The following is a 13,915-nucleotide window of genomic DNA, read 5'->3' as shown; positions in this document are numbered from 1 at the left end:
AATATTTTAGTTATTATTTTTTAAATCGAATCCGTACTCCCGTTCTCGCTAGTCCGGACTTCGTAAGTTCGCACGAGAGTCCGGACTTCCGGAGAACGTTCTTCTCTTTGTCGACGTCACAGAGTTTTTTACTGCCGTTCTCTTATTTTAACTGGATGACTGCGAAACTACACAGACGAGCTGTTAGTGTTTCTGGGCTAAATAACACAACCTAATCGAGTAATTACATAATTCAGCTTTAGTTTTTGGTTTTGTTTTTTTTATTTGTAAACAAAATCGGGCTGGAACAGCGCTAACGCATCGTCTACACGGCGTGCGATTTGCACCACCCACCGTTGGGGCGCTATTCATACAATATATTACCGGTTTCGGGCCGGCTTAAGCGTCTTCTCTCTTCCTTCCGGTGCCCCGCTTGCCCCACTCCCTCCCGGTGCTAGACCGTCGGGGTTGGCAGTGGGAGCGTAATGGCGGTCCACCGGGGACCCTCTACGAAATGGCTCTTCACCCGGGAGCAGCTCGAAAACACGCCGTCTCGACGCTGTGGAATAGAAGCAGACAAAGAGCTCGCTTACCGACAGCAGGCTGCCAACTTAATCCAAGAAATAGGCCAGAGACTCAACGTGTATCCTTTCTGAAACGCTGAGGCTTGCCGGACGGCAGACGGGTTGTCTCTAGCTAACATTAGCATAGAGTGGGGATCGAAATGAGATGCTTGTTATATTTTATATTGCGATTGTGTAAACAGATGTCCAATCGTTCGGTATTGTATACATAGTCCTCTCTGATAAGATGAGCCGTTTTAACTCCTCTCACAGGACGTTTGTGACCCGCCGGAGGTGATGAGGCCCGCTAGCTAGCTTAGCTATTGTTTGGCTCGTCAGTCTGTTGTTTCTATTGTTAGCTTGTGTCTACTAAAAGCAGGGATAACTGAGTACTGATATTAGTCGTATGTGTGTTTTAAACATTTTGCCACTCTACACACGAGTCCAGCCCACATTGGAAATGTGGGCTTTATGTAATTATTATGAGTGTGTTGACAGGGTTTTAACCCGCGGCCTCACGTTTTGCGATCTCCAAGGCCTTAGCTCAGTACTAAGCTTCTGATCTAATGGCGTTGTTTATTTGCCTGTGAACCATCCATGTAATTTCCTTAACCGTTCACTCAGCTCTCAACTAATTATCAACACTGCTATAGTTTATATGCACAGGTTTTATATGATCCACTCCTTCACCAAATTCAATAGAAATGTAAGTATCGCTGCGGTGTTGGCTGATATCACGATCACCTTTGCAGCAGACTAGCCAAACTGCGTTTTTCCTTTCCTCCCTTCTATAGATAATTTCCCAGACTACGTTGTTCCTGGCAGCTAAAGTTGAGGAGCAGCCCAGGAAGCTGGAGCACGTCATTAAAATAGCCCATGCCTGGATTAACCCACAAGATCCTCCCCTGGACACTAAAAGCAACGTGAGTAAACTGTGACTGCTCTGCAGCTTGTGTTTTTCCATACTTTGTAAGTTACTGTTAATATTTCACAGGCCTTACAGTGTGGTTTTTATAGGTTACATATGGGTTGTACTGATGCTGCAACTAGTAGAAATGTGAGGCTGAGATTTTTGTCTTTGTTTTTCTTTTCAATATGTGTCCTCCTGATTTATTTTATTTCAGATCTCTTATTTAGCTCTGGAAAACTTTAACACATGTTGATTACTAGTTCTGAGGTTTTACGATCCCTCGGTTTATGCCAGTATATATTCTTCTAAACCAACTGTGTGCCATGAGCTGAAAGGAAACAGTTTTAAAGGTTGAGCACCTTTTTCCATGGTCTGATTATCCTATCATCACCTTGTGAGATTGAAAATAAAAATACCACTACTGGGAGTGTGGCTGGGTCATTTGGGGGTTATGTGACCGTTAAGGTGGTGCTAGCTGTCTTTTATAATGCATACTACGTAGCCCCAAGCACAAAAAACGGTGCTGTTCCTAGAGAAAGGAGGAGGCGGAGACATACCTGGAAGTTTATCTCACTCCCAGTGTGAAGTGAATGTTTGCTGGAAAGCGTTGCTCACATATGATCAGTGACTAATTCCAATGCGTAGGATGACATCAGCTAAATAGACAAAATGGCTCTTAACATTTGTCTGCCTCTGTCTTTTGGACGTTTCACACTTTTTAAATGCATATAAAAAACTTGCCCCTCCTTCTTCTCTTCATCGGGTTCTAACCATGTTCATACTGGAGTCTTTCATTGGTTTGGTACAGTCGTTCCCCACAACCACATTTATATAAAAGAGGGCAGATGCATAACCATTATTTTTGTTTGCATGTGAAGGCCCACTCCTGTGTGTCAGATGTCGACATGGCTGAGTAGATCAGGATAATATTAATTTAATGTGAAAATGAGCTGGGAAGGTCTTGATTAACAAAGTGATTACTTTGAGCACTCTTGCCTGGTGAAAAGCAGGCAACACTCATGAGATGTGTACTGGAGTCTGTGTGGATTGCTCCATTTGTTAGGTTTGACCTCTGACTGGAGGCAGTGATGGCAGGCAGCAGACTGCAGCTTTCTGTCTGTAAAGTACCCACGGCTGCAGTTTGATGTCTAGAATAAACTTATCTGATGTCACAGCTGACACTGGAGTGTCAGAGACTGATGTGAGTTAATTACTGAATTTGCTTAATTTAATCAAATGCTTCTCACAGAAGTAGCCTCTGTTACAGTTCGATTAGTGTCATCATGGATAATGTTTGAGTATCAGAGACTGTTAAACGTGAGTTGTATGCTGAATTTTCTTAATTTAATCAAAAACCTTTCAGTCTTAGTTTGGTGTACAAGAAAGGGCAAATATAATTTGGTTACCATCCAGATTTTTTCAAGTTTTGCAGCATAGCTGTTTCTTTTGTTTTTCCTCTGTCATAAGCCATATTGGCTTTTTTTTTTTTTTTTTTTTGAGGTTTTAAACTTCCATTTACTTTAAAGAAAATGTAATTGTTAATGATGATTGGGTGGGCTTAATTCAATCTTGACTGTTAGCACAAGGTGACCGCCACAAGTACACAGAAAAAATTCCACCCATGCAAAACGGAGACCGGCACACATCAACCTTTTCAGTTTTTGTATAAATGTCTCTGTGTATGTCAGTGTGTGTGTGTCCACCAAATTAAACCAATTATATCTAATAGGGTTTGCAAAAAAACGATACTCGGCTATAATTTATACTAAAATTATTATTGAATTACGAAACTTCTTTACAACAGCATTAATACCAACAGTGCTGTCTTTGCCTCAGCCTTCGACACACAACTCCACACAGCTCCTCCTTTCACTAACAGCTGAAGTAGTTAATCTTCATAACACTGAACAAGAGTTCAGGAGGAATTTCAGAGGTCAGGAAAGTTTCCATTTCAACAGCATTGAAGTATTAAACAGTTCTCATAAATGTTAACCTGGAAGGTGTACACGTTAGCATTAGCCATTTACCTATTAGCAGTTACCTGATAGCCACATTAGCCATCTGTTAGCATTAAAGTAATAGCTGGTGGACTGCAGGTCGCGCTGGAGTACTGAGCCGCGGCAGAGTAGATTACAAACGCTGATGGGTTACTGGCTTTGTGAAGTAGCAGGCGATCCGTAGCTGAACTGAGTAGAGTACAGCGTGTGGAGAACTAATCTGAGCAAATAATGAGTGAAATCCAGAGCAGAGCAGGAATCAGATGGGTTTCAGGTCTGATGAGCAGAATTGGGGATGTAAAGAGCTGCAGCTTGACGCAGAGCAGTGTGAACGATGGATATGAGAGAGGCTGCAGATGTGGACAAGATGATAAACTTGAACTGTTCTACTTTTACAAAAATTTATTCAAATGTGTTTATTTTGTGGTAGCCAACTGTGAGGTTAGTTTTAAAATGCAGGAAGTGATTGGTTCAATCTTTCATAGGGAGTGCTTTGTGTGTTTGTTTTTTAAAATATATCCTTTATTTTAGCAGAGCTGATACCACACTTTATCATTTTTAACTTTTCCATAATGCTCTTCATCTACAACTATAAAATAATTTAGAGACGTTAGTTATTGTGTAGTACCTAAAATGTATTTCATCTTCATGATCTGTGATGAAATAATCTAAATAATTTGTAAAATGAATAAAACCTCTAAGTCTAATCGTAAATATTTATTTTGTTAAATTAAACTGATAATTAACAAGGTCAAGAAATGAATTCTGCGCCATTGCTTCTGTAGTTGCAGCATGGTGTCGACATCTTTCCATGGCATTGAAAATGGTATCGAGTTTGAAATTCGAGTTTTGTGACAACCCTAATATATAATGCTAACAGGCTTTCACCATTAACATTCCTGTCCACTGATTGTATTTTTATTTTGTGTGCATGCTTATAAAAATGGATTTGTGTGTGGTTGTTGAGGGTCGTTTTTAATTCTTCACGGCTTGATCTGTTTCAGGCATTCCAGCAGCAGGCACAAGAGCTTGTAGCACTGGAAACGATCGTGCTGCAAACTCTGGGTGAGTACAGGCTGTGCTGCACAGACTGCACACTCTGTCTTCTGTCCTTGGTTTTCCTGGTTTCTACAATAAACCAGTGTAACACCAAGAGGAGGTTACACGCAGAACAAAATCACTAAAGTACCACACATGCATGCTGGCACTTTTTCACATATTCTGATTCAGTGTTTTTTCTCCCGTCCTGTTGAGCAAATGTAAAAAAACATTATCTCACTGATGTTCTGCTTCTGTATTTGCACCTCTGCCTGACGATCTTCCTTCTTGGTTGCAGGTTTTGAAATAACAGTTGATCATCCGCACACAGATGTTGTGCGATGTTCCCAGCTAGTGCGAGGTATTACCTTTTTCCTCACCTGTTACTTTGAAGAAATACTGTTGTGTGTTATCAGCTTTGCTCTAAAACCAGTTTTTCTCTTCTTTTACAGCAAGCAAGGATTTGGCACAGACTTCCTATTATATGGCTACCAACAGGTTGTTATCCTGTTCCCATTATTGCACTGTAATGGCACACTATAGCTTCCTGCAATGCAGGGTACCCCTTCCTGTGTCCAACGCCCTGTTTGCACTTGGATCCTGGGAACCCCCTAAATGGGGAAGTACCGACCAGGCTGCTGTGTGCGGTGTATTGTACAAGGGCTCTGTGTTGGCACATAGGGGTTGAATGCACAACGTGGAGTGTAGTGTTGCTGTTTACCTCTCGAAGTTGTTTGGTACCGAGTGCACATGTCTTTAAAAAAAAAAAACAGTCTCGAACGGTAGCCTGAATATAGATTGCCGCTAAAGATTCTTAAACTTTTAGAGTTTCTTGGTAAGTACGGTTACTGTTCTTTTTAAATGTTTCTTTTTGATCTTTTTTAAATCCAGAGGAGCTAACAATGAAACGCCAAACTATACTGCAAACTGAATACTTTTGTTCTAGAGGACTCCAGAGCGTCACTACGAAGTACTGTGAGGAATGTTAGCTAGCTCGACAAAACCTAAATCCCTTCCTCCTTCAGAGTCTGTGTGTGGTCACATAACAAGGGGCGCTTCATGCATTACGTGAATCTTTTTCCACACAAAATGATATTTGTGAGTCCTGTCTTCTCCAATCAGTCTTAATCAGATGAAGGGTTAGCTTTAAACTGGATGTACCTTAACATTAAAACTGTCCCATACTCTAATTTTGGAGACATGAACGTTGCTTTAGTTTGTACATATCAAAGTGGAAATCATGTTGATTGGGGAAAAAAGTATATTAAAAAGGGCATTTAAAGCTGATTTCAAACTAAAACTCTGAACGTAACAGTCTCCTGATCAGGTTTTCTGTTCAGTATATGTTACCATGGTGATTTAGCCTGGTAAAAAGACAGCCACTGTTGTGACATAGGAAGCTCGACATAGCAAACTTTTAGTTATTCAAGTTTTGTTTTACAGATTAATAAAAGATAGACAACATCTTTTACTTACTTCCTCCTAAAGTATTAGACTAAAGCTAATAGAGTTGACACGTATAATAAAGTGCAAATATATAATCTGCAACATTAGGCCTCTATTTGTTAAGCACATACTCTGTATATAAAAGATGGACATTGCTACTGTGACGTAACCCATTTCTTTGCAACCCCATATTTAAAAGCTTCTGTTAGTTGGGCCTGTGTGTTCTGATTGGAAGAATATAGAGGTCATTGTTCATTTAGCTTCCAGTAATTCAAAGACACTTGATGAATGACTTGTTAAGCCTGTTTTATAGTACTGTTGTTTGTGTAGCTAGCTGTGTACGCACAGGGGTACATAAACTAGCTTTGGCACATTCTTCCAACAAAAAAACAACGACATGTAGCTCAGTGTCGATGACTTTGGGTCAACTACTTACTGGCCTGAACTTTTAAGGGAGCAACAGCTGAGGTCACCACGAAAGAGGTGTGAAACAACATCAGGGGGAATGGCATGACAAGCGCAGACAGTGGGCTTTGCACTTCTCTGCAGCCGGCTGAAGGACACGTAAGAGCACAAGCAACAGTGGCCCACAGACTGGTTGTGACATTAAACTGCTGTGACACGATGACTTCAAAGCTGCCCACAGGCTTTGTGGGGCGGTTTGCAGTGTAGTTTGGGTGTTAGGGTGTGGGAGAAATTAACTGTAGAAAACTGAAAGCGTAATCACTTGTCTTGGCTATCAACATCAGTGTTTCTCAGTCTCAGCGTGGCTACATTTGAATCGTCACTAATTTTATACTGTATACAAGCGCTGTGTAAAAATATCAAAACTGAAACTCTTTATTTTTCTTAAGAGATTAAGAAACGCTGTTGTTTTGTAATTCCCCTCGTTTTTACATTAACACAAAACACAATAATACAAATCAGTACGTCTATATTTATGTAATCATGTGAGACATTCAGGAACACAATCTAACAAATGTAGGTTTTAGACAGTGGAGTCCTGTAAGGTAAGGATATGTGCATGTGATACGAAGATAACTGAATCTGACAGTCGCCACTGTTTGTCTGTTAAACAGTAAAATATATAATAGATCATGCAAGTCGGTGTGCAGATCCGTCAGCTGACGGTCGTCTTTTGTGTTTCTTGTCTCCTGCAGTTTGCACCTCACCACCTTCTGCCTACAGTACAGGCCCACAGTCGTCGCATGTGTCTGCATCCACCTGGCCTGTAAGTGGTCCAAATGGGAGATCCCCGTGTCTACAGATGGCAAACACTGGTGGGAGTATGTGGACCGCACAGTAACGTTACAGCTGCTTAATGGTAAGAGCATCCCAGCAAAGTAAAGTCACACAGTTCGCACAAGGAAAAGTCTTCTCAGCATTTCATAAAGCACAAAAAGTTACAAACTGTTCTTTCTGATCAAGCATCTGCAAATGTGTTTAAACAGGCAACAGAAACTTCAAACACAATGTGTTCATCTTCCAGCAGTGTGGTCTCTCTTCATCCACAGCTGCTATATTTTAGACAGATGATGAATAAGCCAGCCAAGCCGCAGTATTTTGGGTTTAACTGGGTCTCACTTTTACACTGTTATAGCCCAGGCTCTCCCAGAGTTTCCAGCAGTAGTATTTTACGGCATTGCTAACACTCAATTGGGTGTGACACAAGCCTTTGCTTTGTGTGGGCCACAAAGTTTTAGCACCAGCACATTTCCATATCTTGTGTATCGGAGGAACTGAGGAATCTGTTTCTGTGCAGACTGCAGATCAGATCACAATAAACACTTTGCTCTTTTTATTGTCAGACTGCTGCACGAGTACGTAACAGTGACCTCACCCACAAAGACTAACACAAATCAGCCTTCGCTTTTCAGTAATTTTTTGTCCTGCTTTTGTCCTGATTTTACAGCACAGAGGTCATCTGATAAAAATCCCCAAACACACATTAAAATGTTGGCTGCGCTGTGATTTCTGCTTTGTTAACATATAAAATGACCCCTCAACTAAAGGTCCATTCTGAGCCAGGAAAACCCTGCATATGTACTACTTTGTAGTATGAGGTTAGACGTTATTTACAGATCTGCAGCTCTATCTGGTGGCAGATGGCTGCATAACATTTAGGACACATCGTCTTACTTGTACTTTAAAAGTTGCTTCTAAGCAGCGAGCTCTCGCTTTTCATGTCGTTCTCTGTCAACAATCTGAATGGCCACATTAATGCTGTCCTTAGTGTAGTTCATCTGCTTATCCAGTGCATTTAGTGTTGCATGTTCAAACTGCAGTTATACAGTCTTTCACTGCAACTGGTGATACTGGTCCTCTTCCTGCTCTGGGTCCTGGAGTCTATCTGCAAGAGCTCTGTAGAGCCAGCTGATGGTTTTGCTACATTATCTTTCACAGAGTTCAAATAATTATAGCGGGTCCTGCTCAGTGGATTTGTCCACCTTGTGTGTTACAATTGAGCCCTTGTTAGAGAGCTGATAGAGCTGAGGCTGCCTTGTTTGTTTTCAGAGCTCACCCATGAGTTTCTTCAAATCCTGGAGAAGACACCCAGCAAGCTGAAGAGGATACGAAACTGGAGGGTAGGTGAAAAACATCAGACAGCACAGAACATAGGGCACAGCTGGTACTGTGGAGATTTGTATTGTTAGTATGTCGTGCTGAGTTTATCTTTTCTGTGTGCAGGCGATTCAAGCTGCTAAGAAGCCAAAGACAGAGGGTTCAGCTGGGGACAGTGCCTTCCAGGGAACATCCTTAGAAAGCCTTCCTGGTGTCACCAACTCCTTTTTCCCCTCAGCATCAGACTCTACAGACATGCCCAACCTAAATACCATCACAACCCCGTTCGCCTCATACCAGCCACTGAACGACCAATCAAAGGCTTGCGGGTACGACCAGTTCTCCCAGCCCGCCCACTCAGACTTCACCCTGGTGAAGCCCAAACACAAAGCTGCAGGCGGGACTAGCAGTGAGCTCGCTGTGAACACCGCCGCTTTTTCACGGCCACAGAAAGTCTTGACTCTGGAAAAGTACAGAGAGAAACACGCGGCCGAGCTGGCCTTGCAGAACGGCGTTAAGGAGGAGCCAAGCACAGATGTCTACACTCCTCCGGCGTTGTCCTCTCACCACCACAAGAAACGCTCTCAGCCGCAGCAGGCCAGCCAGCCGAGTGACAGGAAAGAAAAGCCCAGCTCTAAAAAACCTCGCCTCACCGCCTCATACACAGAAAACGGCTCGGCCACTAGCGAGGAGCTCAAAATGCGGATCAAAGTTTCATCAGAGCGCCACGGCGGCTCAGAGCAGGGCGGGGCTCTGCCAGGCAAAGACAAACACAGAGAGCACAGCAGCCACCGCCACTCTAAACACAGCCACTCACACTCGTACTCCCTCAGCGCAAACAACAGAGGGACAATAGACAACTCTTCCTTATCTGCCCGTACTCCCGGCAACCACTGCATCGACGGAAGCTCCTCTGGCTCGTCTCGTAAGAGACCCCACCCTGATGCCGGCAGCCACAATCACCACCATCACCACCACCACCACCACCACCACTCGTCTAAGAGCAGCAGGACCTCCAAAGGAAGCCTGAGCTCGTCTCACTACTCAGACAGCAACCAGAGGATGATGGAGCACCACGGCCACGACGGAACCAACGGCATGCTGACATCTAACGGGCAGCACACTGACTACAAAGACACTTTTGACATGCTGGACTCTTTACTAAGTGCCCAAGGGATGAACTTGTAACCCAGAGAGTCCCCAGTGTTGTCTACAATAAGGTATTACCATGTTTATTAAAATTTTAAAAATGAATTTATTTGTCTTAAGTTATCTGAATTCTGCATCACCCTCAGTCGTGTCTACACACTGATCATTGATGATTCTTGTCAAACTGTCAAATGTCAGAGCTGCTACTAGCTTGCAGCGCACACACAAAAATTGGACGTTTTTGAAATGCGGCTGAAAAAAGGTTTTTAAATGTTCTCTTAACTTGAGCTGACATCTATTTTTAACACGGATGTTTTTAGTCACAAAAGGGAAGACACGACCATTGTGACAGTTTACAGTTCATGGTTTTTTTTGTTTTGTTTTGTGGTTTTGTTTTGTTTTTTTCTTTCCTTTTTTGTATGTTAAGACATTTTGTTTCACTAAAAATCTCAGGTCTTGAACTTTTGATAAAAGAACGAATCTTCCTCTGTTTGGGTTTATTACCTGTATCTGTGGAGATGTATCACTTCGTCCGTTTGCTGACGAAAACAAAGCGGCAAAACTTTGGCGTCTCTCTTAGGAAACACGGTCTGCTTATATTTAAAAAAGCGCATCAACAGTTCCGAACAAATAAAAATGTGAGGGGAACTCCATTTGCCTGTCGGGCTGTGCCTGAAGTTATGTGCAGATTCACTATAGAGCTACAAATGAAGTTTACTTTACATCTGCTGTGAAAGTGCATTTAAGATATAGCGGCTGAAAGCGCAAAAAAAAAGGCCGTGTGATTGTACCTTGTCAATTACTATTCAGTATGATAAATGTTATTAACTACAAGAAAATACAGATCTCTAAAATAAGATTGTGTATATAGGACTGTAGTTCAGAATTAAACTGTTATTGGTTTATTGCATCAGTCCAGACCTCCTTCCATTCAATGTATCATGAGATCTAAAGCAGACTCTGTATTGATGAACATATCCTTGATTTGTGTATTGGGAGCCCAAATAAAGGTGTAAAAGATAACATGCTGAATTATGGAAGTGTTTGACATTTTGTTTGTTATGATGGGTTTAAATTTTGTTACTTTGGGACAGTGAGTTTGTGACCACTCCAAAATGGCAGATACATAGCTGCGACAAACCAGTGGCCAAAACTGGAGTACCAGTTCTGAGCAAAAGTTTAAGTATGACCAACTTGAAAATTTTCAGCATGCCAAAGAATATGAGTACACCCTTTTGAGCTATCTGCGTGATGTACTGCACTCCCCAGCCTACATTTATATAGCAGACGCCTCCAAAGAGCCGTGCTCTGCGGGGGAGGCAAGCAACTACAAGTCTAAGTACAGAAAACTGCTATGTTAGTTTGCCACAATGCATTTTCATCAAAACTGATTTGTAGCATGAAAACGGCATACTCTTGCACTCTGAAACACTGGAATAAGCTACGCACATGTAGGAACACAGACTGCAGAGTGCGCTCTGCATGAAAGAGATTCAGCCTCTGACACGAATACAAATCGAAATGTAGATCCTACAAGCGGCCTACACCCACCAACCTCACATCAGTGCAGGAACACTAAACCAAAGCTGCATCCTAACGGTCCCAAAATGCAAAGGAAGCTAAGCTACACGACCTCGAGTCTGCACTCTTTTAAGGTAACCACTAATCACAGTCACTAGTTTCAATCATTTCAAATGTGTCATCTGCACACCCATAATGTGAATGTCCCAGTCCACCACATTTCTTCAACATGTCAGTGAACTCACTGACATGTTGAAGAAATGTCTTTGAGATGATGTGAGCTTTGTGACATGGCACGCTTTCCTGCTGGAAGTAGCCATCACAAGATGTGTACACTGTAGTTATAAAGGGATGGACATCAACAATACTCAGGTTAGGCTGTGGTGTTTAAACTATGTTCAGTTGGTAGCAGGAAGCCATAGTGTGCCAAGAAAATGTCCCCCACACCATTACACCATCAGCCTGACCCACTGATACAAGGCAGGATGACTCCATGCAGCGATAATGTTATTGTCCAATGTTGGTGAGTCTGTGCAAACTGTAGCCTCAGTTTCCTGTTCTTAGCTGACAGGAGTGGCACCCACTGTGGTCTTCTGCTGCTGTAAGCCCATCTGCTTAAAGATTTGATGTGTTCTGCACTCAGAGATGCTCTTCTGCATACCTTGACTGTTGCCTTCCTATCAGCTTGAAGCAGAACTGCCCCTTACTGGGTATTTTTCTCTTTTTGTGATGATCCACTGTAAATCTTAGAGATGGTTGTGTGAGAAAACCCCAGTAGCTCAACAGTTTCTCATAGCAGCCTGTCTAGCACCAACCTGATCTATTGTGCATTCTATTGAGTTACAAAGTTTTATTCTTGATGTCTTTCAGACTCACATGGCTCTATTCCAAATGTAGATGTCAGTGTTTTTTAAATAAATGATGTTATAAGTGACCAAGAGGTATACCATCCAGACATGCACCTTCATGCATGTCTCAGGTTCAGGCCAGGAAGGATAAAGTCTATTATCCAGTCCTAAGAAGGACCCCAAACCCACAAAAGAAGTTAATTCTGGTGAGGTTCCCATTCCAGTGGCTCCTGCTGAACCTATAGTTTTCCATAGGATAACACTCTCACTGCAAAGGAACATCAGGCCTTTGCCTCGAATGGCTCATTGTACATCTGCTGCTGAACCACTGATGCCAGTTCAGAATGCTTTAAACAGTGCTGGAACTGCGGAAGAACCAGCAAGTCCAGGAATAGATTTTGATGTGGTCACACCAGCCTGTGTAAAAGACTCCAAGGTCACCACCACAGTACAAAACACTGCTGTGGCTCTGTATTCATCATCTCTTTTTGGCCCTTCTGTTGGACCAGTTATCAATATTACAGAGTTCTCCAAAGACCTTCAAACCAAGAGAAATCAAAAAATGACTTCTAAAAACGTCTCAAAACTTACCAGGCTCACAGATACTAATGTATTATATTTAAGAAATAGCTAAATACATTCTAAATAATAATATCAGTTAAATTTTTATCACAACAAAGAGAATATTTAACCTCAAGTACAGACAGCACATTCAGATTTAGCTGTTGTACTAAGTAAAATTATAGAAATGCAAAACCTACAGTAACAGTAGTAGTTGTGCAGGAAAGTACCTCATTCTTCAGGATGACTTCTCATCTCGTAGGATTTTAAATCCCTGTTAAACAATCATGGGAGATGGCTTGCTCCTCCATGAGCTCGGATCCGGAGGTTTCTTCCTGTTAAAAGGCAGTTCTTCCTTCCCACTGTCACCTATGCTTGCTCATAGAGGGCTTTCTAATTGTTGGGTTTTTTTTCTAACATTGTGGGCTCTTTACCCTACAATATAAAGCACCTTGATATGATTGTTGCTCTGAATTGGCACTGTAAATGCAAACTGGGATTTGAAATGTCCCAGAGCAATCTGTAGTTTCAGGGTTACCACATTCAGTATTCACTAATTGCTGCATTTTGCCATAAGTGTGCTTAAAAACATATTCTGACAAATGTTTGTTTCTGCAAGCCGGACTCAGTTGAAGCTGTGGTGGAGAGGAGGTGTTCTATTGGATTAAGATCAGGTGATTGTTGAGTGCATTTGAGTGGCGTTGTTGTTGTCATGCTCAAGAACCCAGTCTGAGATGATGCGATGGTGCCACAGTGATGACAACTTGTTATTTCCACAAACTGTAAAACCAAAGATGGATGGAGCTCCCGGGTCTGAAAAGTGAAGTTAATTTCTTCTTGGAAGGCCAGCAGGGGGCGACTCTTCTGCTTCACTGGAGAGTTCAGTTGTATGGACGTCTATAGGAACTTGACCCTTTGGCTCTGTAAACACTTTCCTGAAAAGTTCATGGTCTCAGTTGCTGTCAAGTCTGTTTGTACGTAGCCTGGCTCCTATTAGTTGCAGAAAAGGCTGGTAACGCTCTACCTCACCAACCTCCCGGATCTGTTTTTCTCTTCAGTTTTGTAGGCAGTGCTGAAACACCAGTCTAAGTCCACTTTTTTTTTTCTTTTACCCATCAAGGTGTTTGAAAGAATTTAATAGTTTGCTCCTCCATCTTCCCAACGCCCACTGCCCCCTCAAGTCTAAACAGCCCTAAAACCTCGTCTGATGTTATTAAATCAACACGAAGCACTCGGATGGCCTTGACTCACTGCTGAATTACAAAAAATAAATAGTAATGCAGTTTAAAAAAAAAAACGTTTAAGCCCTTAATTTTGGCCTCTAAAGCACACATAGCATGC

The 13,915-nt window shown here is 42.1% G+C and overlaps 1 protein-coding gene across 1 annotated transcript; it reads left to right on the top strand.

The window, feature by feature from the left end:
- The first annotated feature begins 132 nt into the window (after positions 1–132).
- Positions 133–10,676, top strand: ccnt2b (cyclin T2b). Its single transcript, XM_031757796.2, has 9 exons — positions 133–622; positions 1,167–1,248; positions 1,337–1,465; positions 4,454–4,514; positions 4,786–4,848; positions 4,940–4,985; positions 7,094–7,257; positions 8,448–8,518; positions 8,622–10,676. The coding sequence occupies exons 1-9, from the start codon at positions 465–467 to the stop codon at positions 9,681–9,683; spliced, it is 1,836 nt and encodes a 611-aa protein (XP_031613656.1). The 5' UTR covers positions 133–464; the 3' UTR covers positions 9,684–10,676.
- Positions 10,677–13,915: the final 3,239 nt, after the last annotated feature.

This window comes from Oreochromis aureus, linkage group 23, assembly GCF_013358895.1.
Source record: "Oreochromis aureus strain Israel breed Guangdong linkage group 23, ZZ_aureus, whole genome shotgun sequence".
Classification (NCBI taxonomy): Eukaryota; Metazoa; Chordata; class Actinopteri; order Cichliformes; family Cichlidae; genus Oreochromis; species Oreochromis aureus.
This window is presented reverse-complemented; position numbering and strand designations above follow the sequence as displayed.

Excerpts from the sequence above, each read along its gene's own strand:
- ccnt2b (XM_031757796.2), top strand. The coding sequence starts at position 465 with ATGGCGGTCCACCGGGGACCCTCTACGAAATGGCTCTTCACCCGGGAG. Across the intron at positions 7,258-8,447 it reads AACGTTACAGCTGCTTAATG|AGCTCACCCATGAGTTTCTT; the intron begins GTAAGAGCATCC and ends GTTTGTTTTCAG. Across the intron at positions 8,519-8,621 it reads AGAGGATACGAAACTGGAGG|GCGATTCAAGCTGCTAAGAA; the intron begins GTAGGTGAAAAA and ends TTCTGTGTGCAG.